Source organism: Heptranchias perlo, chromosome 26, assembly GCF_035084215.1.
Source record: "Heptranchias perlo isolate sHepPer1 chromosome 26, sHepPer1.hap1, whole genome shotgun sequence".
Taxonomy (NCBI): Eukaryota; Metazoa; Chordata; class Chondrichthyes; order Hexanchiformes; family Hexanchidae; genus Heptranchias; species Heptranchias perlo.
Window position 1 is genome coordinate 11626925 of NC_090350.1, and position 26631 is coordinate 11653555.

At 43.0% G+C, this 26631-nt stretch overlaps 1 protein-coding gene across 3 annotated transcripts in view; it reads right to left on the bottom strand.

The window, feature by feature from the left end:
• The window catches only part of stk40 (serine/threonine kinase 40), a 92174-nt gene that overhangs the window by 36687 nt on the left and 28856 nt on the right, over positions 1-26631 (bottom strand). For all 3 annotated transcript variants that reach the window (XM_068006428.1, XM_068006427.1, XM_068006426.1), the window contains exons 2-6: positions 24958-25084; positions 23296-23381; positions 19124-19264; positions 15584-15805; positions 13724-13776 (exon numbers count right to left, since the gene is read on the bottom strand). In XM_068006428.1, the coding sequence (XP_067862529.1) occupies positions 13724-13776; positions 15584-15805; positions 19124-19264; positions 23296-23381; positions 24958-25069 (614 nt within the window). In that variant the 5' untranslated portion in view covers positions 25070-25084. The remainder of the gene's footprint in view (positions 1-13723; positions 13777-15583; positions 15806-19123; positions 19265-23295; positions 23382-24957; positions 25085-26631) is intronic.

Below are 26631 nucleotides of genomic sequence, written 5' to 3' on the forward strand. Positions count from 1 at the left end.
TATCCAGTTCCCTTTTGAAAGCCATGGTTGAATCTGCCTCCACCACCCACCCTGGCAGTGCATTCCAGATCCTAATCACTCACTGTGTAAAAAAATGTTTTTCCCTCATGTCACCTTTGGTTCTTTTGCCAATCACCTTAATCTATGTCCTCTGGTTCTTGACCCTTCCGCCAATGGGAACAGTTTCTCTCTATCTAGACCCTTCATGATTTTGAATACCTCTATCAAATCTCCTCGCAACCTTCTCTGTTCCGAGGAGACCACCACCAGCTTTTCCAGTCTATCCATGTAACTAAAGTCCCTCATCCCTGGAATCAATGCAGTAAATCTTTTCTGCACCCTCTTGAAGGCCTACACATCCTTCCTAAAGTGCGGTGCCCAGAAATGGACAATACTCCAGTTGTGGCCGAACCAGTGTTTTATAAAAGTTCATCATAACTTCCATGCTTTTGTACTCTATGCCTCTATTTATAAAGCCCAGGATTCCATATGCTTTTTTAACCACTTTCTCAACCTGCCCTGACACCTACAATGATTTGTGCACATAACCCCCAGATCTCTGTTCTTGTACCCCTTTTAGAGTTGTGCCCTCTAGTTTATATTGCCTCTCCTCGTTCTTCCTACCGAAATGTATCACTTTGCATTTTTCTACATTAAATTTCATCTGCCACATGTCTGCCCATTTCACCAGCCTGTCTATATCCTCTTGAAGTCTATCACTACCCTCCTCACTGTTTACTACACTTCCAAGTTTTGTGTCATCTGCCAATTTTGAAATTGTGCCCTGTATACACAAGTCTAAATCATTAATATATCAAGAAAAGCAGTGGTCCTATTACCGACCACTGTGCACCTTCCTCCAGTCCGAAAAACAACCTTTCACCACTACTGTTTCCTGTCATTTAGCCAATTTTGTATCCATGCTGCTACTGCCCCCTTTATTCCATGGGCTTCAATCTTGATGACAAGCCTATTATGCGGCACTTTATCAAACACCTTTTGAAAGTCCATATACACATCAACTGCATTGCTCTAATCGACCCTCTCTGCTACCTCATCAAAAAACTCTATCCAGTTGGTTAAACACGATTTGCCTTTAACAAATCTGTGCTGGCTTTCCCTAATCAATCCACACTTGTCTAAGCGACTGCTAATTCTGTCCTGGATTATCGTTTTTAAAAGTTTCCCCACCACTGAGGTTAAACTGACTGGCCTACAGTTGCTGGGTTTATCCTTACATCCTTTGTTGAACAAGGGTGTAACATTTGCAATTCTCCAGTCGTCTGGCACCACCCCCCAGATGTTTGGAAGATTATGGCCAGCACCTCCACAATTTCCACCCTTACTTCCCTCAGCAACCTAGGATGCATCCCATCCAGACCACCCTTTCAGGCAGTGCATTCCAAATCATAACACTGTTTTAAAAAAAAAAATTCTCATCTCCCCCTCCCCCCACCTCCGGTTCTTTTGCCAATTACCTTAAATCTGTGTCCACTGGTTACCAACCTATCTACCACTGGAAACTATTTCTCCCCATCTACTCTAGCAATACCTCAATTTTGAGCATCTCTTAAATCTCCCCTTAACCTTCTTTGCTCTAAGGAGAATCCCAGCTTCTCTCATCTCTCCACATAATTCTGCTCGAATGACTTCAGTTGTCATTATAATTTGAGTTAGGTGTAATGGAGAGTGTGCGAAGTTTTCAGTGTGCCCATTTGAGCTGTGGAACATCCAATACAAATACAGGCTGTCTGTCCAAACTTAGGCTGTGACGGCAGGGAGCATTTTGAGCTGTTCAACACGAGAGAGTCAAGTACTGGTGATTACAGATCCAGCTGAGGTAGTTGAAGCAGTTGAGGTGATGGATTAAGAGCACCACAAAAGTGTGGAGAGTAAAGTATATTGGTTTAAATCTCCCCCCCCCCACGGAGCATCATTACCAATATGCTAAGTAAGTCTAACGACAGCACTGGTCAAAGCAGTAGCTTTAATGCTGCATGCATAGTAGCTTTGGTGGAGGCTCGTGGTTGAAGAACAAGTTTCCACACCATTTACTTCAACAGGTTTACGCTAGAGGCCAGTTGATACCAGATGCACTTTAACTATGCAGTGGAAACAAGTACTAGCTTCACACCATGTCCAGAAGACCAGCTCATTAAGAGACTTTCTCTGGGACAAAAGACTTACTTTAAACCATTCTACAGTAGTATTTCTTTTTAAAAGTCTGGAACAGGTACACATCACTAAGCAACTGAAACCACAGATGGCTGCAATTAAACAAATATGACTCACCTTTCAGCAATGCCGTACCACAATAACAACTCACACCAAGTATAGACCAACAGCCTGAAGCTAAGTTTATATTTCCAAACATGACTCTGGTATAGATTAGGGAAATGATAAACACTTATGCAAGAGATTTCGGGGAATCTGCATTAGATTACAGAACCTAAATACTGCAAGGGTGTATCACTGCAAACTAGAGGGAAGCTGTAACTAACTATACACAGAGACACCCCCCCCCCCCCCACCTGCCCATTTATGTCCTCCTTGCAGCAAAAATGCATAGCAAGCCCCTACTGGTTAGTCTGCTAGTGGGCACAGAGATGGCAGACACAATGCAAGTACCAGTAGGCAGTAGTCATTTACTTTTACGACTGTCTGCACTTTGCCATCAAAGGCATCAGGTGAAATTACCTCCTGAAGTAGGTTTCATTTGCACCAGGCCAGTTACACCATAGGGTCACCTTTGACAATGTGTCAAAGTCGGAGCCAACCATACAAGGTTAAGGGGGCAAAAGACAGCAGCTTTTAATCTTAAATTGCTGTATCCTTACAACATCTGCACACATGGACCTTTCCAAAATTGAATGTGTGTGGGGGTTGTGGGGAAGGGGATAGAAGAGGTAACATATTTGAACAGTTTAAGTCACAAATCACAGAGCTGCAGTAATTCACTGCAAACATCACGTAACGTTTGAGGCATGCAGACTCACCACACATCAAATTCAACTCAAACAGTGGGCTGTGTATGCAGCCAGAGTTACAAGTGCACAGCATAGAGATTCCAACATGTACCTCAATGCAATTCATTTAGGGTTCAGTGTTTAGTGTTCCTGGATCCAAAGGATATGTAAAATATATATACCCATCACCAGCCTCTAAAACCAAAGACCAATTTTAACTTTAGATCAACAGGTCAGTGACTTGAACTTGGAATGGTGGTGGTGGTGCAGGGGGGGGGGGGGGGGGGAAAGAGAAGTGCAGGAAGGGGGAAAAAAGGGGGGCTGCAGTTGCCATGACATCACATCATGTAACCTCAATCACATTTGCCAGTCACCATGCTATTCCTCATTTATTTTAGGTTTAAAAAGGGAAAGGTTGCTGGGGTGTCTGAGCAAATGTAATATTGTACTGAGCCATACATACTAGGTTTGATCTCTGGTCAAGTGCTGATGTAGCATACCTCAGCCAAGCAGTGGGGCAACCAGAGTTGGCCCGTGTCCCCAGACCGAGGCAGCAGTGGCTCACACGCACACATGGATCCTCCCCTGCTCACTAACCTGTGACTCAAATGGCCATGATGGGATATGAACTCATGTTCTCTGGATTATTAGTCCAGGCCAATGGATTATTAGTCCAGTGACATATCCACTCCCACTTAAAAGTCCAGATGTTCATGACAGAACCCAGCTTGGTTACAATAAATCCCCTCACTTAAAAAGCTTGCAAATACTCACCATCTGGCTCACATATGAAGAATGCGCACGTGGATGAGGTACTGCAGGGCTGCTGATACATGTAACTGCACTCATAACAGGAGGTATGTGGCTTGAGAAGTGGCAGGGGGAGGGGAAAAGAAAATGGAAAAAAGCTTCCCAACGGTCAGATTCATTATTAATTTATAAATATGGAGAATACTTGTAGGGCTCTTCACAGAACCAATTAAATGTAGTGTATCATGCTGTTTGTGTATTTATAGCACACCCAAAGAACTGCACCACAGTGTATACGTTAATCATGATTTTTAAAGATGAATGGCCAATGAGATCAGACAGTGCGGTGTCTACTTTCTTGGAAGTACCATCCTTGTACAAGCATGTTCAAAGTTATTTATAAATCGCCTTATGTTTAAAGTGGAAGAGCTGGAAAGAAGTTGGAATCCTTATTATCAAGTTGCACCAGTATTTCTGTGCAGTTCTCACCTCTCCTACCCTTACTACTTTCTCTTCTGCTCACATCCTCCATGGGGAAGTGAGGAGATCAAATGCATGTACATCTCCAGATGCACCTACTGTATTACTGCACCTTCAGGACACACCCTTGAGCAACAGAGGAGGAATGTCTCCTCCCAATTTTACCATCAGTAAGAGCTGTACTTGGGGAACACCTAAGAGAATGTCAGTGGAATCAAATCAATGGGCGGTGAGGGTGAGGGGGGAAAAAAAAAAGAGGGTAAAATAGCAAGAAACACCTCTCAGTAGAAAGCCCAGCACGAAGACACTGTCTACATAAAAGTCACTGCACATCAAAGGGCAATTCATTGTGTGAAATACTTTTGAGATATTTCAACACAAGGCTCTATATAACAGGAAGCTTCTCGCTCGTGGGTCCACCCAATTAACCACAGCACAAACATGTTTGTGGCAAAATTGCTGTGTCAGAACAATAGAAACATGCACAAAACAGCACATTACTGGGGGAACTAGGTGAAGTGTCATTGAGAATGGGACCCTTTCACTTCTGGAATCTGCATTTGAATGCATCCCAAAGTCCTAGTTGAGATGAATTGAGGCACTTTCAACTTGATGTCCCCAAACTAAGGCGGTAGCTTAACAGGAGTGCCCCACTAGCAAGTCCAGGAACACGTGACAGGAACGGGCTATTCGGCAACTTTTAAGTTTAGAAAGGGAAAAGTCACTGGGGTTCCTCAGGGAGTAAATGTAGTGTTACACTAAGCCAGACATACTAGGTTTGATCTCTTATCAGTATTGATTTAGGGTACCTCAGCCAAGCAGCAGGGCTTCCAGAATTGGCCGCAGTGACTCCAGTCTAAGGAAGCAGTGTAACAAAGTTCCCTCCTCTGCTCCCTAACCAGTGACTTCTTTCCCTCCCATTCCTTATCAGCATGGGGGTGTCACTGGCAAGGCTGGCATTTATTGCCCACCCCTAGCTTCCTTAAGATGGTGTTCTTTGTAGCAGTTTTGATACAACTGAGTGGCTTGCAAGGCCACTTTAGAAGGCAATTATGCATCAGACGTTGGTGTGGGATTGGAGTCACATATTAGCCATACTGGGTAAGGACAGCAGGTTTCCTTCCCTAAAGGACATTAGTGAATCAGATGGGTTTTACTGATTCCAGCTTTTTTTCCTCTAAAAAAAAAACTGAATTCAAATTCTCCAACTGCCATGGTGGGATTTGAATTCATGTTCTCTAGATTATTAATCCAGGCCTCTGGATTACTAGTCCAGCAAATTAACCACTCCCACTTGAAAGTCCAGGTGTTCATGACAGAAGCCAGCTGGGCTAAGGTAACTCCCACACTGAAGCATGCAAATACTCACCATCTGGCTCACATACGAAGAATGGGCACATGGGTGAAGTACTGCAGGGCTGCTGATACCCGTAGAACTACACCCCTAACAGAAGTCTGTAGGGTGAGGAGGGGAGGGGAGGGGAGGGAGAGGGGGGCGGGGGGAAGAAAATGGAAAAAAAGTTTCCCAAAAAGGTCAGATGTGTTATTCTTTTTCAAAACAGTGGGTTGGAGTTTACAACACCGAAGTGCCCATAATTTTGCAGTCTCAGTCTCACTGGATGTCTGGTTAAGGGGAAACTAAATACCACCTTGGTGCAGTTGAGACTGCTCTTCTGAAGCAGAGGGTATTTTTACTTGGATGGGCATAAAATGTCACAACGGAAATTGCACCTTAAAACTATAGAAGACTAACTACATTGAAATGTTTGAAGCTGTGGTATGGCTATAGAGAAAGAATTCTAACAGAAATAACTGCAACACTGACTAGCTATCACAGCATTGGAAAGCCTCTGTATAACCAGAATCACTTCCACCCCACACACTCCCCTCCCACACACCTGGTGCAACTCTTTTCAAACAGAAAGTGACAGTCACATTACAGACGATAACAGGGCACAAAAACAAGTATTGATACAACAGTAAACAACCACAAACTCCAAAAACATATGCACACAAAAGCTTTTCAATCATGCTGCTGTCTTATCACAAAGGTGAAACAGGCCATCAAATTGCTGACGTGGTTTATTTTTTAAAAAACAAACATGCCTCAGGATCTCACTACTGCCTATAATTTGCACCCAGCTGGAACAAAATGACCAGAAAGTTCAACTACTGAAGCGGGGAAGACTCGTGCCCTCAGAAACTAGACTGTCTGAAGCACAGTATGGGTTTCACTGCATCTGCAAACCTACTACGAGCAAGCGTGGGAGGGGGTGGCTGGAGACACACACACACACCTTTAATTGCTCCCTGTGTTGTATTATCCAGGGTTATAAATATGAGCAAGCCCTCTCTTGCGTCAGCACAATTTACTCAGGATGAGTCACCCAAGCCATGGTTCCTTTGGCAAATGGCTATTGTTTGCTTGTAGTGAAGGGTTCTGCGAGAGCCTCTCCCTTTGCACAGAAGCAAGGACTTTAACCCTTCAACTACCTAATTTCCTTAGCTTCCTACCCAGAGAAGTGTTTCCTTTCCCTGCCTTCCCCTCCCCACCTCTTAATACGCAGGAACACAAGGTCATGGAAAACCACAACTGCGGGATGGGACGAGCAAGTGAATGAGGAACAAAAAAAGTCTGTTGCAGTGCGTTCAAAATAAGCATTTTTCATTATTGTATGTTGTCAAAATGTTACATGAAGTCCTTAAAAAGGGTTTAAGAAGAATTTTAATAAACAATTGTGTTGTTAAAATTGAAACGGGAGTATCAAACCATCCAAATACTCTTGACTAGAAATTTATAACAAGCGTCTGGTTGGAATTAGTGTGTACACAAACCTGTCATTTCCCGTTTCCTTTAAAGTCAGATTGTGAGAGATGGCACTGGGCAGTTCACAGCCAACAATTAGTTCTGTAAAGCTGAGAAGTTTCTTAATTGAAGTTTAAAAAAACAGAATTGACAGGGTGCACAAATTATGAAATGGCTCAAAAAGCTGCAAGGTGATATAGACCAGGTCCAGACTGAAGTTGAAGGTACTAGGAGATTCAGTTAAAAAAACATGCCGTTAAACCAGCTTTCCTCACTACCCGTCTTTGGAACAGTAAAGCTTTCAAGTTATAGTCAGATAAATGCAAACGATAAGAATTTCATAATGAAAAGTGTCATCAATATGTGAACACTCAACTGTTCCGGATCCAAGTAGTTCTCCCTTTCCCCGAAGACCAAGTGCCTGGATAACCAGAGTAACCAACCAAACAACATTCCTAAGCCACAAAAGGTAGAGATTTATTTCCTCAGTTCAGGTACTAGGAGTTTTAGCTGTATTAAGATTCTACAGTTAAAAAACATGCCGTTAAACCAGCTTTAAAAAAGGACTCTCGCGACCAGTCTTTGGAACAGTAAAGCTTTCAAGTTAAAAACATCTGTTCTTCCTATGGTTGAGTAGAAGAGTCAGAAAAAGGAGGTAAAATATCTTTGCAGAACCAGTCAGGGAACTTGCATATACATTACATAGCATACCTTCAACTTCAGTCTGGACCTGGTCTATATCACCTTGCTGAAAGACACAGGTGTACAAGCTTGTTGGTAACCATTAAGGCAGGCTCCAGCCAATAAAAAGACACTGCTACACAGCTAACCACACCAACGCAAGGGAAAGGAATAAAATCTACACATTTTTCAACACAAACCATTAACTGAAAGTCCTACCGTGTGCAAACAAAGACCAAGGATTCAGATTACTTTTGTTCACTTAATACTTAACAATTCAAAGCAATGCAGAAGAACTCTCTTCTCCCCCAGAATTGTTTCTCTCCAATGGAAACTGGCAAAGAGCAGCAAAAGATTTAAATCCTGCTTAACAGGAGCTCAGGAGGTAACTTTAAGTATGTAACTGGGCAGCCACCAAAATAATGGTGGCACAGTGCTGGTGGAGCCTTACTCTGCACATAGTTTCAACTACAGTACAAGACCAGCTATGTTTCTTTATTCTTTACAGAATTTTAAAAACACATCTGCTGCTTATGCTTAAAAAGGGTAAATGACTTTGATAATTTGATACTATCCAACCTAAGTCCAACTAATGTTCATCTAATCAAAACCCTGCATTAAATCACCACAGAACGACACAAGGAAAAGGTTATGAATAGCTTCTACACAGCGGCAAAGCTCTCCCTAGTACTAGTGTTGTCGGCCACTGCTTCCATCTGAAGAAAAACACATGCAGAACATCCCACGTGTAAGGGATGAAAAAAAGAGAAAAATTATTTGAAAATTAGTTTTGTTTGAAGATTGATTTGTTCAAAGTACTAAAAAAAATCTAAGTCACCAGCTCAAGGAATGAGCTCTGTTTGGACTAGTACTGCACCATTAAAAGGAATATATTCCAGATATATGGCTCACAAATCATAATTGCAATCCCTCTGGAAAATCAAATCTAAAAACTTGCAGTATTTTTATGTAGTGCAATCACCCAAATTAATAAAACACTTAAATGATGCATGTCCAGAACTAACCCTCAATATTTTATTGCGGTATTACAGTGCCTAACCAGCAGGCAGAGTTTTGAGATTTTGCAGACTGAAAAACCTAAAAAGTACTGACTGTTGGGAAGGATGTGCTTTACTGCAAATTGGCACGTGGCTCATTCAAATGAGCAAGGCCTTATGATTATGAATATTCCTTCTAGTCTTTAATCAAAATGATTACTGGGGGTGGTGGGGGGGGATTCTAATAAAGGCTCGAGGCTATTCTCTTCATATTGGTAATAGACTCTTGACCTACGACAGAACTGCTAAGTCTATGATCAGCAAGGGGAGGGCCCCTCAAACCATCAGAATTATAGCACATTATTAGCCCGCATTAAGTAACTTGCTGCTGGCAGTAATAGTGGTTTTTGAAAGAAGAAGGACTTTTTAAGATTTAAAACCCCACAAAGTGTTCATTTTTTAAAAAATCATAAACATGCAGCTGGCAAATTTGCTCAGGAATGGAAGATTTAGAGAAGTGGTTGAAATAGATTTAACAAGGTACGTATAAAGAACAGGGTGAGCAACCAAGAGATAGAGACTCGTACACAGGATTAGGGAACACAGCATATGGAATATCCGACACAGGAAACAAATGAACCCACGCTGGTACGCTGTCTAGCACAAGATCCAAAACATGTTTTTTAAATATTCATTCATGGGATGTGGGCCTCGCTGGCGAGGCCGGCATTAATTGCCCATCCTTAATTGCCCTTGAGAAGGTGGTGGTGAGCCGCCTTCTTGAACCGCTGCAGTACGTGTGGTGAAGGTTCTCCCACAGTGCTGTTAGGAAGGGAGTTCCAGGATTTTGACCCAGCGACGATGAAGGAACGGCGATATATTTCCAAGTCGGGATGGTGTGTGACTTGGAGGGGAACGTGCAGGTGATGTTGTTCCCATGTGCCTGCTGCTCTTGTCCTTCTAGGTGGTAGAGGTCACGGGTTTGGGGGGTGCTGTCAAATAAGCCTTGGCGAGTTGCTGCAGTGCATCCTGTGGATGGTACACGCTGCAGCCACTGTGCGCCGGTGGTGAAGGGAGTGAATGTTTAGGGTGGTGGATGGGGTGCCAATCAAGTGAGCTGCTTTATGTGGCTGGTCCAGTTAAGTTTCTGGTCAATGGTGACCCCCAGGATGTTGATGGTGGGGATTCGGCAATGGTAATGCCATTGAATGATAAGGGGAGGTGGTCAGACTCTCTTGTTGGAGATGGTCATTGCCTGGCACGAATGTTACTTGCCACTTATGAGCCCAAGCCTGGATGTTGTCCAGGTCTTGCTGCAAGCGGGCTAGGACTGCTTCATTATTTTAGGGGTTGCGAATGGAACTGAACACTGTGCAATCATCAGCGAACATCCCCATTTCTGACCTTATGATCGAGGGAAGGTCATTGATGAAGCAGCTGAAGATGGTTGGGCCTAGGACACTGCTCTGAGGAACTCCTGCAGCAATGAGATGATTGGCCTCCAACAACCTGCTCACCGATGCACAGTTTGGGGTCTGCCAGGACCACTCGGCTCCAGACCTCATTACAGCCTTGGTCCAAACATGGTGTTAGGTATGACTCCAGCCACTGGAGAGTTTTCCCCCTGATTCCCATTGACTTCAATTTTACTAGGGCTCCTTGGTGCCATACTCTGTCAAATGCTGCCTTGATGTCAAGGGCAGTCACTCGCACCTCATCTCTAGAATTCAGCTCTTTTGTCCATGTTTGGACCAAGGCTGTAATGAGGTCTGGAGCCGAGTGGTCCTGGCAGAACCCAAACTGTGCATCGGTGAGCAGGTTATTGGTAAGTGCCGCTTGATAGCACTGTCGACGACACCACTATCAGCAAAGTGATGGAAGGAGTAGACTGATGGGGTGGTAATTGGCCAGATTGGATTTGTCCTGCTTTTTGTGGACAGGACATACCTGGGCAATTTTCCACATTGTCGGGTAGATGCCAGTGTTGTAGCTGTACTGGAACAGCTTGGCTAGAGGTGCAGCTAGTTCTGGAGCACAAGTCTTCAGCACTACAGCCGGGATGTTGTCAGGGACCATGGCCTTTGCTGTATCCAGTGCACTCAGCCGTTTCTTGATATCACGTGGAGTGAATCGAATTGGCTGAAGGCTGGCTTCTGTGATGGTGGGGATGGAGGAGGCCAAGATGGATCATCCACTCGGCACTTCTGGCTGAAGATGGTTGCAAACTCTTCAGACTTGTCTTTTGCACTAACGTGCTGGACTCCACCATCATTGAGGATGGGGATGTTTACAGAGCCTCCTCTTCCCGTTAGTTGTTTAATTGTCCACCATTCACGACTGGATGTGGCAGGACTGCAGAGCTTTGATCTGATCCGATGGTTGTGGAATCGCTTAGCTCTGTCTATAGCATGTTGCTTCTGTTGTTTAGCATGTATGTAGTCCTGAATTGTAGATTCACCAGGTTGGCACCTCATTTTTAGGTACGCCTGGTGCTGCTCCTGGCATACTCTTCTACACTCCACATTGAACCAGGGTTGATCCCCTGGCTTGTTGGTAATGGTAGAGTGAGGAATATGCTGGGCCATGGGGTTGCAGACTGTGCTGGAATACAATTCTGCTGCTGCTGATGGCCCACATCACCTCATGGATGCCCAGTTTTGAGCTGCTAGATCTGTTCTGAATCTATCCCATTTAGCACGGCGACAGTGCCACACAACACGTTGGATGGTGTCCTCAGTGCGAAGACGGGACTTCATCTCCACGAGGACTGTGCGGTGGTCACTCCTACCAATAGAGTCATGGACCGATGCATTTGCGACAGGTAGATTGGTGAGGACGAGGTCAAGGTCAAGTAAGTTTTTCCCTCGTGTTGGTTCACTCACCAGCTGCTGCAGGCCCAGTCTGGCAGCTATGTCCTTCAGGACTTGGCCAGCTCGGTCAGTAGTGGTGCTACCGAACCACTCTTGGTGTTGGACATTGAAGACCCCACCCAGAGTACATTTTGTGCCCTTGCTACCCTCAGTGCTTCCTCCAAGTAGTGCTCAACATGGAGGAGGACTGATTCATCAGCTGAGGGAGGATGGTAGGTGGTAATCAGCAGGAGGTTTCCTTGCCCATGTTTGACCTGATGCCATGAGATTTCATGGGGTTGAGGACTCCCAGGGCCACTCCCTCCTGACTGTATATCACTGTACCGCCACCTCTGGTCGGTCTGTCCTGCCGGTGGGACAGGGCATACCCAGGGATGGTGATGGAACAGTCTGGGGTGTTGGCTGAAAGGTATGATTCTGAGTATGGCTATGTCAGGCTGTTTGACTCGTCTGTGGGACAGCTCTCCCAATTTTGGCACAAGTCCCCAGATGTTAGTGAGGAGGACTTTGCAAGGTCGATTGGGCTTGGTTTGTCTTTGTCGTATCCAGTACCTAGTGGGCTGTTCAGTTTTATTCTTATGACTTTTTTTTAAAAAGTGAGATTTGACAACTGAGTGGCTTGCTAGGCCATTTCAGAGGGCAATTAAGAATCAACCACATTGCTGTGGGTCTGGAGTCACATATAGGCCAGACCGGGTAAGGACGACAGGTTTCCTTCCCTAAAAGAACATTAGTGAACCAGATGGGTTTTTATGACAATCCAGTAGTTTCATGGCCACCATTACTGATACTAGTACTTTAATTCCAGATAGTTGCAATGATGTCACAGCCCCAGGTTACTGAACTCAAACTTTGCCAGTCCAGCTATTTAAATGCAATCCAAGTGCAACAATTTGTTTTCAATCTCAAGTGCCACCAAATTAGGACTGGGAGTGCTGAACTGAATCAGTTAATCTAGAGTGCCCAATAGTTTTTATTAATGTTCAAGTATTTCCATCACCAATTGATGAGATTTAAAGACTCTGCAATTAAACAGTGCTTTACAAAGAATTAATCAGTGTTATAATGTTGTTGACTTCAGTTTCTTTTTTGGATCAGAGTTCCAGCCAAACAAATTAGGATAATGGGAGAGGAAGAACAGAAGATCAGAGAAAAGCAAGAGAAAAGAACTGCAGTGCCTACACAAAAGAAAGATTCAATTGCTGTATAAGATTAAAATTGATCATGTTTGTTAAGCTGAATAGACACATTTGATTAAGCTGTTCCCACACACCTCTAAGCAACTGGCCAGAGAGCACCATTCATCACATGTCTCCCCTCTTGGTGAAGAGGAGAGGGTGAAGAGAGAAGTGAAAGCACAAGACTAAAGCTTTAAATAACAGAAAATGTCAGGGCTGCACAACAGATCAGCGGCACCTGAAGGAAAAAGATCTTTTCCTTTCACGCATCCTACTGACCAGTTATACGTTCAATATTTGCTGTTTTTATTGCAGATTATTGTAAAACTCAAGTTTTCCTCTGTAATCTCTGAATTATTTCAGTTATGCACATCTGCGCATGGAACTTATGCTTCCAAGTTTTATGTTTACAGCTTGAATACCAGGACCCCATCACGTTGCCAAGAGGTGACTTACTGATGCCTCCTGAGTGACTCAAACCAAACCAGTTACTTTACAGAAACTGCTCTCCTATTAAATAAATGAGCAATGAGGTTTGGTTGCTGAATTGTGTTGGACACTTTCATTTTTTGGATCTGGGTTCAATTCCAGCCCAGATTAACAGGATGAACGTCTCCTTGTTATTACCATTCCTCAGATGATTTTAAGCAGCCTTGGCCCAAATACTAGTAGGTATTGGCCCTCAGCACTAAACTACCTGCAACTGACACTAACTGGCAATCGCACACAAAGTCTGCAGATGGCCGATATGGGAAAAGGTAAAATATCAGTGGTGCAAGAGGGGTTACTCTTCTGAACTTCGAGTCAAGGCACATTGCTGGAGTAGAGGAGCCTTGGCTCTAAAAGTGCTACATCTGATCTGGGAGTACTTGGTGCCCAAAAGCAGCAAGGGTTCCATTCCCCTTCATTAATATCCCTTATCTTCTGCAGAATATTAAAAAAATATTGACTCAATAATTGATAGAAAAATCAGTCCAAGGTGGTGTCAATTTACCTTTTATTTAGCACCATGTTCCCCAGCTTCAGGTCCCTGTGCACAATGTTCTTCTGCAGAAGCAAGGAGAAAAATCCATTACTTTTTGTAATTGAGCAGTATTCGCCAGGGCAGTTAGAGTCAAATTGAAGTAAAAAGCAGTTTATAAACAGCCATCATCGATCAGAAGTTTGGTTTACGTCAAACTACGCAGCATCAAAAATAATTTAGAAGATCCGGTTTCTCAGGATCAAAGTCACTGCATTACAAACTACAGATAATGGTGGAGTGTGATCATCTTTGACCTTACCACGTCAGGATGGTCCAATAGAGATTGGGACATCCACTCGCAGCTGCTTTTTAACTACATTGCATGTACCCGATTGTAGTTTTTTTGGCTCGGGAGGGGGTTAATGGCAAAAAGAGGGAAGAGCCATGTACCAATCACTTCCTCAAAAAAGGGGACAGGGGAGATTTAAACAAGAACATGTACCTGCTAACTTAGTTGCACAACTCTGCAGAAAGACTACATATTGGTTTTTTTTAAAAATAAAGTGCATCTTACCACACCTACAAGCTGGGATTGCCTACCTAGTCCCTGCAGTTGCCCCATATGAACTAAGATTTCCTCTGGTCACTAGAACATGTACAATTTCCAAACAGAGGATATCTGCAGAAACCCAGTTATCATATCACTACACATACCAACCAAAGGAATTCCTACCCCATGGCATTTATCAATACAGAAGCAGTGGATAGATCAGCAGACAAGTACACAATACATAACAGTATTGTTTGAATTACTAGTGGAATGGTTATCAATACCACTGATCCTTTCACACTTACACTGGTGAAAGAGAAAACCAAATGGGCAAGTAAGGAGAGCATAGGCAGATTAAACATTATATGCCCACAGAACTGTAGTTACTCTTAGTTGCTAGGTAACTGTTCCCTCCCCTTTGGCATGCTTATTCCATATATTAAAAACTACTCAAGTAGACGAAGTTCAACTAAATGAGAAGTAAAACAGATCTTGCATCTTTACTGAAAAATTACTAAGTGGGTGGAATGATCTACCAAGTCATACAGTGAAGTAAAATACCAGACAGGGTGAATTGGAATACTAGAGGGATGAGCCTGATGGATCAAGTGGCCTTTTCTCACATCATTCTTATGACTAGCTAGAGACGATCAAAACATCACAATGCCATCTATTAGAACAAGACAATATGAAAGTCAAATTACTGGTGTGGAAGCTTTGACTCCATCTGGAGATTTATTACTGAAAGCCTGTGTAAAGAACACCACTGATGGCCCAAACACTCCCTTTATTAAACTGCTTCCATTAAGCAGACTGCGAAATGGACGAGGGATTAAATTCATATCAACAGATGCTTCAGGGCTACTTTGGATCAACTGGGGCATTTCTTTGAATTTTCTTTTTATTGAATTCAGCAAGGTTTCCATGTTATCTTGGGTCACGGCAAAGGGTGTAAGATAGAGAGAAACTATTTCCTCTGGTGGAGGGAATCCAGGACAAGGGGGCATATCCTTAGAATTAGAGCTAACTTATTTAAGAGTGAAACCAGGAAGCACTTATTCCGTTTTTTAAAAAAAAGTCCCAGATAATTAGCTGACAAAAATCACAGCCCTAGTCATGGTGCTTACAGGTTCCCAAGTACTTGCAGATAAGCACATTGAGGATCTTGCATACTGTTCTGAATTTTTTTCCTTGATTAGGGCCAATGCACACTAAAGAGGCAGGGTAGAGGGAGCTTTCATCTACATCTAACTATGCTGAAATAGAAATTGCACCATTCCGCAGCACCAACATCCCCCGTCTCAAATAAAAAGCGATTAAACAAAATAAAATCTCTTTACCTTATGTAAAGCTTCCACTACCCGTACCACGTCATAGAATATTGCGATTGTTTCACGCTCACTGAGCCTCTTCTCCTTGATGACATAATGTTGTAGATTGATGAGATCTGCAGTTTTATCACTAAAGTCGTGGGCACAGAGGCAGTCCAGAACCAAACAGATCCTTTTCTTCATCTTCCGAACAAGCTTGCTGGATTCAAACTCTTCTACAACAGCCCTATCCTGTAAAAGGGTAGACATGTTGAGGATCAGACCATTATTAGAGGCAACATGCGCACTGCACACTTATGAGTAGAGCCCCAGTATTTCAGAACATCTTAGTAACATTTCTGAACATACAATAGGTATTACATTTGCAAACTTGTTACACCATAATTTTTAAATCTTTTTCAATAAGCACTCCAGAAGATACTGAAGTCGCCCAAGGCATTTATTAAAATTTTCACTCGTCAATAAATTCCACTTTCAGATACCTATTCTCTTCCAACATTGATCTGAGACACATTCTGGCTCTCCCTGATTGCAGACTGCAGCAAGCCCACACTCCAACTGTTCCTAGGCCCTTCCTCACAAAACTGTCATTTAAGAACATGCTGCCCTTCCAGCCAACAATAGTTTTACTTCACATCTTCAATAGCATTAGTCTGAGTGGAACGACTAAAATGGATGCACCAGTTCGGATGCGCAGGACTGCTTGTTGCAAAATGAGAATAGATTAAGTCCCATAAAATGATCGAGCCTAATCTCAAATCCGAGGGTTCGCTCACACCCACTTTTATCTCCCTACAAACTGATGTATAAATTGAGTTTGAGAGTGACGTACTTAAATCAGAAACTAGAGTCTTACACTTAATCAAAACCAATTACATAGGTATGAGGGGCAAGTTAGCTAAGGTAGATTGGGAAACCAAATTAAAGGGTATGACGGTTGAAAAGCAATGGCAAACATTTAAAAGAAATATTTCAATATTCTCAACAAATATACATTCCATTGGGAAATAAAAACTCCACAGGAAAAGTGATCCACCCGTGGCTAACTAAAGAAGTTAAGGAGAGTATTAGATTGAAAGAAGAGGCCTAGAATGTTGCCAAGAGTAGTAAGCCTAAGGATTGGGAGAGTTTTAGAAACCAACAAAGGACGACCAAATAATTGATAAAAAGGGGAGAAAATAGAATGAGAGTAAACTAGCAAGAAATATAAAAACTGATTGTAAGAGCTTCTACAAGTACGTAAAAAGGAAGAGAGCAGCAAAAGTAAACGTTGGTCTCTTAGAGGCTGAGACTGGAGAAATTATAATGGGGGGGGGGGGGGGGGGGGAGAAAAAAAATCAGGAAATGGCAGATGCGTTAAACTAATATTTTGTATCTGCCTTCACAGTAGAAGACACAAAAAATGTACCAGAAATAGTGGGCAACCAAGGGTCTAATGAGAGTGAGGAACTTAAAGTAACTAATACCTGTAGAGAAAAAGTACTCGAGAAACTAACTGGACTCAAAGCTGATAAATCCCCTGGACGTGATGGCCCACATCCAAGGGTTCTAAAAGAGGTGGCTGCAGAGATAGTGGATGCATTGTTATGATCTAGAATCTAGGGAATTTTGGAAGAACGGTCCCAGCGGATTGGAAGGTAGCAAATGTGACCCACCTATTCAAGAAAGGAGGGAGAAAGAAAACAGGGAACAATCAATCATCTGACAATCAATTAGCCTGACAATCAATCATCGGGAAAATGCTGGAATCCATTATTAAGGAAGTGGTAACAGGGCACTTAGAAAATCATAATATGATTAGGCAGAGTCAACATGGTTTTATGAAAGGGAAATCATGTTTGACAAATTTATTAGTTACATCCTCAAAAAAAACTCTAACAGGGTAGATAAAGGGGAACCAGTGGATATCGTATATTTGGATTTTCAAAAGGCATGCGATAAGGGGCCACATAAAAGATAAGGGCTCATGGGGTTGGGGGTAACATATTAGACTGGACAGAGGATTGGTTAACGGACAGAAAACAGAGTGTTGTAACTAGTTGGGTGCCGCAAGGATCGGTGCTTGGTCCTCAGCTATTTAAAATCCACATTAATGACTTAGATGAAGGGACAGAATGTAATGTATCCAAGTTTGCTGACGATACAAAGCTAGGTGAGAAAGTAAGCTGTGAGGACGACAGAGTCTGCAAAGGGAGTGGGCAAGAAGGTGGCAGATGGAGTATAATGTAGGGAAATGTGAGGTTATTCCCTTTGGTAGGAAGAATAGGAAAAAACAGAATATTTTTTAAATGGTGAGAAACTATTAAATGTTGGTGTTCAGAGAGACTTGGGTGTCCTCGTACAACACAAAAAATTAGCATACAGGTACGGCAAGCAATTAGGAAAGCAAATAAAATGTTGGCCTTTATTGCAAGGGGGTTAGAGTGCAAAACTAAGGAAGTCTTACTACAATTGTACCAGGACTATGGTGTACAGCTTTGGTCTCCTTATCTAAGGAAGGGTATACTTGCCTTAGAGGTGTTGCAGCGAAGGTTCACTAGATTGATTCCTGGGATGAGAGGGTTGCCTATGAGGCGAGATTGAGTAGAATAAACCTATATTCTCTGAAGTTTAGAAGAATGAGAAGTGATCTCATTGAAACATAAGATTATGAGGGGGCTTGACAGGGTAGATACTGAGAGGTTGTTTCTCGTGGCTGGAGAGTCTAGAACTGGGTGCATAGTTGCAGGATAAGGGGTCGGCCATTTAAGACTAAGATGAGAAGGAATTTCTTTACTCAGAGGGCTGTAAATGTTGAGTTGCTGAATATATTTAAGGCTGAGAGACAGATATCTGGACTCTAGGGAAAATCAAGAGATATGGGATAGGGCGGGAAAGTGGAGTTGAGGTCGAAGATCAGCCATGATCTGATTGAATGGCGGAACGGGCTAGAGGGGCCACGTGGCCTACACCTGCTCCTATTTCTTACATTCTTATGTATGTACCCCTATTGCAGAGTTGCCATTTGGGATAAGAGTACCTTTGCTACCTGTAGTTAAATGCAGAGGATATTAAAACAGCACAAAGCAGCAGACTTATAAAGTTGGTTACTTTGATACAGCCTAATTTCCAGCATTTCCATTCATGTTGATGCAAGTGCTTCCTTATGCCAAGCAGAAATTAAACTTCAACTGCATCTGCTCTCAGACCCCTCCTAGTGGCCAGAGGGCATCAGGTGATCAATTGCCTGGCCCAGGAAATGCCCAAGTAGGAGGAAAACATTGATGAGGTCCATAAGGATATTTGCCCTTTATTATTTCAATGACCAATCCAGATTAAGGTTTGAACAAACTTGTCCTCCAGACAGATTCAACTTACATCTCTTGTACCACTGGGCTCAGTTCTGTTTTGAATATTTTATGGCCATGATGCAACGTGTGAAATAAATATAGTTTAAACAGAGAAGTAACTTACAGAAAACAAAAAAAGGCAAGACACTATCACGACAAGCGTGTGCATGATCAACGAGGCCAGCGAAAGTACCCATGCACTGTGCTTTAATATAGTTACCTGGAAGAGACCATGGTGATGCACCACTCCATCCTGATTGTGAAGCAGGGATAGAAGGGAGTACTCTGTATGCAAAAGCATCTTTCCTTGTCGTTCTTCCTGAGTTTCCATTCTCTCACCTCTATCTTCAAGTGTGAGAATCTTAAGGGGGTGGGGGGTGAGGGTGAGGAAGAAAAGAGAGATTAGCCAGAATTCAAATAATTATTTGCATCAGAGTACCTTTTTATTTTAAAGACAGAATATCACCTATATCCCAACATCTTGCAATTGAAGTACATACTGAATCAATCTTTCACATTTAAAGTTTTTCAACCAAATGCATTTAATAAAACACACAAGTACTAACAGAAAAAGCAAACAGGGTCCTAACTGACTCTTCGAGAAGCAGCTCTTGCTGCACGTACAGAAGTACTTGCTCCCAGAAGAGTCCCTTAAAATACAGAACCTCAAATTTCAGCACAGAGCACAGTAGTTAACCGTTGGAACCAATGTGCCTATGCCAGCTCCACATTGAAACTACCTGCTCTTTCCACATTCCCTTTAATATCTTCTCTCCCTCAAACACTGGCTGTATTCTAGTAACATTTTGTGGGGGAAAAAAATTCTAAACCTCTCCATTTATGCTTCTACAAGTCATAAATTTATGCCCCTTTGTTACAGATGCAGTAACCAGTGGAAATAATCTTATTTATCATCTCAAAAACATGTGCCCTTTCCAGTGCGTAGTACTAGTTTGTCACTGTGTCCCACCATTCTAGCAAATCTATGATGCATCTTTTCAATAGCTCTAAATAGCATGCGGATTCTTCATCATCATGCTTTTATATTTTGTATTTAATTCCCCTATATATAAAATCCAAAATCCCATTTGGCTTTTTGCTTTTTCCACCTGCAATCATGCTCTTAAAGATCAGATTATCCGCATGCTCAGATCTCTCGCTCCGCTTGATCATTTTAGTTATATTCTCAAACATTTTGTGAACCATTTGGTTAAAGAAAACAGAGCAGGCCATCAGGCAAGATGTTTAAGTATGCACATTTGTGGAAAAGAGAAATGAGAAAGAGCACAAGACCCAGTTCTAATGACAGCCTTCCAAGAGCGGTGAAAAGAAGTAGGAGCCCAAACTACGAACAATGTCATAAAATTAAAATTTTATGTTTTTAAAAAGTGCCGATATCAAATTTACAGGTTTCTCCATGAGACTGTATTCATTCATTTAAAAAAGGAAATTGTCTTCTGGTATCTAGTCTCAATAGCCACTCATTCCGTGAGGACCTGGACAGTGAGTATGTCAGCGAGTGTTCGACTGTAGGAAGCACCACTGCTGAATTAGTGCCCACCCATGCATACTTTTAATGGTTTTTTTCCGGGCGTGGGAAGAGAAAAAAAAGAAACAACAGTAGTGCAGTAACTGGATACAAGAATAATAGTCACAAATGTAAACAATTTTACAACACCAAGTTATAGTCCAACAATTTTATTTGAAAACCACAAGCTTTCGGAGGCTTCCTCCTTCCTCAGGTGAACGTCAAGAAATCCTCGAACCTTTCGCATTTATAAATCACAGAACAATACCTGGTGATTACAGATAGTCTTTCCAACTGCCCGTTGCCAAGGCAATCAAAGTGTTCAGACAGAGAGGTGTTACCTACAGGGCCACCGAATATACAAACAACCAAAAAAAAGAAAAAAAGAGGCAGAAACATAGAAACATCCAGAAGGAAGAGAAAGACAGCAAATGACCCGTTATATTAAAAACAGATAACTTTTGTTCGCTGGTGGGGTTACGTGTAGCGTGACATGAACCCAAGATCCCGGTTGAGGCCGTCCTCATGGGTGCGGAACTTGGCTATCAATTTCTGCTTGACGATTTTGTGTTGTCGTGTGTCTCGAAGGCCGCCTTGGAATACGCTTACCCGAAGGTCGGTGGCTGAATGTCCTTGACTGCTGAAGTGTTCCCCGACTGGGAGGGAACCCTCCTGTCTGGCGATTGTTGCGCGGTGTCCGTTCATCCGTTGTCGCAGTGTCTGCATGGTCTCGCCAATGTACCATGCTCTGGGGCATCCTTTCCTGCAACGTATGAGGTAGACAACGTTGGCCGAGTCACAGGAGTATGAACCATGCACCTGGTGGGTGGTGTCCTTTCGTGTGATGGTGATATCTGTGTCGATGATCTGGCATGTCTTGCAGAGGTTACCGTGGCAGGGTTGTGTGGTGTCATGGACGGCGTTCTCCTGAAAGCTGGGTAATTTGCTGCGAACGATGGTCTGTTTGAGGTTGGGTGGCTGTTTAAAGGCGAGTAGTGGAGGTGTGGGGATGGCCGTAGCGAGGTGTTCGTCGTCATTGATGACATGTTGAAGATTGCGGAGGACATGGCGTAGTTTCTCCGCTCCAGGGAAGTACTGGACGACGAAGGGTACTCTGTTGGTTGCGTCCCGTGTTAGTCTTCTGAGGAGGTCTATGCGATTTTTCGCTGTGGCCTGTCGGAACTGTCGATCGATGAGTCGAGCGTCATATCCCGTTCTTACGAGGGCGTCTTTCAGCGTTTGTAGATGTCCATCGCGTTCCTCCTCGTCTGAGCAGACCCTGTGTATTCGCAGGGCCTGTCCATAGGGGATGGCCTCTTTGACGTGGTTAGGGTGGAAGCTGGAAAAGTGGAGCATCGTGAGGTTGTCCGTGGGCGTGCGGTAGAGTGAGGTGCTGAGGTGCCCGTCTTTGATGGAGATTCGTGTGTCCAAGAAAGAAACTGATTCTGAGGAGTAGTCCATGGTGAGCTTGATGGTGGGATGGAACTTGATGATGTTATCGTGTAGTCTCTTTAGTGATTCTTCGCCGTGGGTCCATAGAAAGAAAATGTCGTCGATGTATCTGGTGTATAGCGTTGGTTGGAGGTCCTGTGCAGTGAAGAAGTCCTGCTCGAACTTATGCATGAAAATGTTGGCGTATTGGGGTGCGAATATGGTCCCCATGGCTGTTCCGTGTGTTTGGGTAAAGAACTGGTTATCGAAGGTGAAGACATTGTGATCCAGGATGAAGCGGATGAGTTGTAGGATGGCGTCTGGAGATTGACTGTTGTTGGTGTTGAGTATTGATGCTGTCGCAGCGATGCCGTCATCGTGGGGGATACTGGTGTAGAGTGCCGAGACGTCCATCGTGGTGAGAAGTGTTCCTGGTTCAACTGGTCCGTGGGTACTGAGTTTTTGTAGGAAGTCTGTAGTGTCGCGACAGAAGCTGGGGGTTCCCTGTACGATGGGTTTCAGGATGCCTTCGATGTATCCAGAGAGGTTCTCACACAGGGTTCCGTTGCCTGATACGATAGGACGTCCGGGTGTGTTGGCTTTGTGTATCTTTGGGAGGCAGTAGAAGCCTCCCACGCGGGGAGTACGTGGGATGAGAGCGCGTAGGATGCTTTGAAGGTCTGGATCGAAGGTCTTGATCAGTTTGTTGAGCTGGTGGGTGTGTTCTTCGGTCGGATCTGCGGGTAACCGTCTGTAGTGTTCCTGGTTGTCCAGTTGTCGGTATGCTTCTTTGCAATAGTCCGTTCTGTTCTGTATGACGATGGCTCCCAAGCAGCGAACCCAATAATAGTCACAAATGAACAGGGCAGACTTGCTGGCTACAGTCGATGATACATGGAGATAAATAAAGCCAATTCTAAATGCCGGTGGTTGAAACGTGGCTTCCAGTCACCACCTCTTCTAGGTAGGGATACTAAAAGCAGTTCAGTTGCTAACAACAGACAACCAGGATTGGCCTTGAAGCCAGTCACTGGGCTCATTTAGCATATTGGTACCATTATGTTACAAGAAAAAGTAACAAAACCAATAGGCTTTTACGGTGTAATACTCTTAATTCATCACTTGAAATTGCTCCCATGAATACTAATACCAGTGACAAACCTATAATCACTAGTACTTCATCCTCAAAATGTTCTCTTTGGATACATTTGAAATTGATACCTTAAATTGTTCTGTTTGGTCTCTCACAGTTTGGTGGCTATAGTTTGAAAACTTCCACACACCCACCATTATGCTTCACTGATATCTTAGTGACAGCACTGCTTTGGGCCATTTTTAATACCTGTTCTTTAAGAACTGCACATATAGAAAGTACATTTGTCCTGCTGTGCAACTAACTTTACAAAATAAACTAGCAGGCAATCTTTACTCACTTTTAATTGATAGAAGTCATCTGTTCCATCTTTTCTAGCCAAACACTGAACAATGCTCTGTACAGGCAAATTTCCCAAACGAGGACCTAAAATAGAGAAAAAAAATTGCTTTAAAAACCACAAACCCCAGAGTTTCTTTTCAATTTAGTGGAAGGCCTATGACTAACACACAATTACATAAAAGACTTCCCCAACGTGTAGGATTTCTTACTCATTTTAAAAATCAAGGTTATTTTGTGTAATAAGTGCCCGCTGGGAACTGCTCTGAATATGACTAATTGCTTTTGAGTCACTAAGAGACCATAAAAACAACATACAGCTGACAAGACGAAAGCCCATTTTCCAATTCCTTATAAAACACAGCAACGCTAGTGTGTCGTTTATTTCAAACATTCCTGGAAAAATATCAAAGGAAGAGAGTTGAAATAATTATTTAATCAGAGTAAATTTTCTTTCCTCCTTCACTCCAACACACACGCAGATTCACAGGCGCCAGTCCTGCAACCAAATGGCCATTATTTGTGTAACCCTCGGTATTGACAGGCTGCTTAACTACATGTGACATCCAACCTTAATCCCGTCCTCATTCATTACTTCCAGCAGAGATTACTGGATAGCTAATAGAGGCAGAAACCCCAGCCGATTTTTTTTCCCCCTCTCTAATCCAGGGGCTCTGAAGCCAGTTGCAACACCTCTACTGCTGCCTAAGCCAAGATCAGCTAACTCACAAATTAAGGATCAAACTGACCAGTGTGGCTCAGCCACTCCCTGCCTTAACAAGCTGAAGTTTAGAGAACTACACTCCCTTTATTTGAGAAGCCACTGTAACTAGTTCATCCTCACTTGCAAAATGAGATCTGCATTCCTACAATCACAATCCATCTAGAACATGCTCAAAATGATATATATATATATATATATATATATATACACACATTTACTCACCCTGTGTCTGAGTGCTTCAATTTACTGAATCCATCATTTTGGGAGGAAAATCCAGTCAGAGGTTCCCCCCAACCTGCCCTCAACTCAAAGCGATCTCCTTACTGGAATAAGGTACCACAAGCACCACAAAGTGCCCACTGCCCATGAGCCTGGGCAGTGAGTGTTAGCAGGATATTACAGCACAGCTTCATCTGCCTTCCAACATATGAGTTTTCAGTAGGGGAATCTGGGTAACAATCAGGAGCAGAAATTCTGGCCAATTTTCTCCTCATTAATCCTGAGCGCTGACACTATTAAGTTGATCAGCTCCTTTGATGGTGCAGTTGGTAATAGCAATTGGCCTCCAAGCCACAGAAACCTAAGGTCCCAGGTTTGATTCTCCACATGCTGAGTTGATCACAACCAAGTGCTACAATTAGCCTCAGGCTACTGAAGGGGATGGGAAAAGCCTGTTGCTTATCGCTATCCAGCGCTGGAAAATATACATGCTAAGTGAAGTCAGGATTAGGGTAGGCTGGAATATTCCCTATAGCTGGAATAGTCTGTCAACACTCACCATCTAGACTCACTCATGAAGAGCAACCACACAGCAAAGGGTGCCTCTGGAACTGAACCCAGCACAAGTTCAGGGCAGGGGGGAGAGAAATAGCAAAAAATATATAAATTGATTGCCATAATCGGCATTCTCCTTCAAAAAAATCTTGCAACTGAACTCACCCAAGATGAACGGCCTTGCCCTTTTGCTGTTGCTCCCAGAGATCCCAGTACAAAGAGCCTTGGATCGCGTTGAGGATTCACCGGCTCCTCTGTCTGGCGCTCTCCTCTTCATCCTGCAGTCTCCACTCTAGAGGAAACAAGCATATTTGAAAACATCTGCTACACCTGGGTTGATTCAACTGAACAGCATTATTTTAAATGACCCTCGCTGACCAGTGCAAGTTAAATACCTGTTCAATGCGTACAAGCTGAAATTAGTCCCCACTACAAGGGATTTAATTGACTTGGCAGCTCCTAGAAGCAGAGGCACTAACACTGCAAGAGAAGCAATGGTAGTTTGTATGATGCAACCAACAATTGCCAGTCGTGGAAAGCAATAACGGTGAGTAATCATCACAGAATCTCCTTTATCACATTGGGCAGGGCTTTTTTTTGTGGAATTCAAAAAAACATCCCAGTGCAATGAATTACATGTCACCACAAATTAAGTGGTGAGGAAAGCCTAGCTTTCAGTAAAATGTTTTCATTCTTCAAAAAAAATTTTAGCTTCCCAGTAAAATTGTGTGTTTATTCCTGTGTTTTTCCAACTAGATTCTTGCTGTAGATCCTTTTCTGCCTATCAGCTCTTCCCTGCACTAACTAGCTGTTTGCTTATGAGACTTACTTTATTGACTTTCTTGAATCTGTGTTCTCTACTGAACTGAAGTGAATTTTTACTCCACAAAAAGCAGTCAAGAGAATGTTTTTTTTCAAATTACCCCCCCACTCCCCACAAAGCATTGAACTTTTGCACCCAACCATGAATCAAAACACATGTATGCTGATGGCAGCAAAACGATTCGTAAGCCTGAATTGGGTGATCGATTCCCTGTGGTTAACTTTCCTACTTAGTCATTTCAAAGCTAGCTATCAATACTTACTTTTGTTAAAATAGGAGAGCCCTATTTAACAATCTCAAGATTAACTGAAAGAGAGATTTAGCAATTCTTAAGTGGCACTTTGTACTACTGACAAATCTTCCAATAGCTAGGTTTTCTCGGATTTAAAAAAAGGTACAGCACACCAGAATTTGCATTAAAGCAGGATATGATTGATTGAGAGAAACTGACATTCAGTAACAGTCTAAACCTCTCACTTAGCTGGCTCAGCCCATCCCTGGATCATGCTGGCGACTCTTCTGCTGTCACTACTTCATTAGCAGTCTGTGAACCAAGGCAAGGGTGTGGGGATCCCTGAGCAGTTATATGCAACTTCAGTCTGTCCATATTCTAAAACCCCAGCCCCAAGACAGCATGCCTCTCCTCAAAAAGGATTTTTTTTAAATGTAGCACAGTATGCATTCAAATTTGCAGAACTGCAACATAACAACTCTGCCAACAATTAAATAGCACTGCTAGAGAAAATAAATGCACCAAATACAAACTGTTCAACCCACTATGGATGAAACACCCTTGCACAATTTAATTAACATTTAAACCTCAGAGAAAATGGTGGCTTAAAAGAATCTCTCCTCTGTGACAAGGCAAATATTTGCCACACTTCTGCTTGTCCCAGTTTCTAGGGAAATATTTTCCAATTCAGTGGTAGCTTTTAAGAGTCTGCATTACATCTGGGAGCAAGGGAGAGGTGAGGGGGACGAAGAACTTGTGGAGGAGGTAATTTTTCTATCTGTTC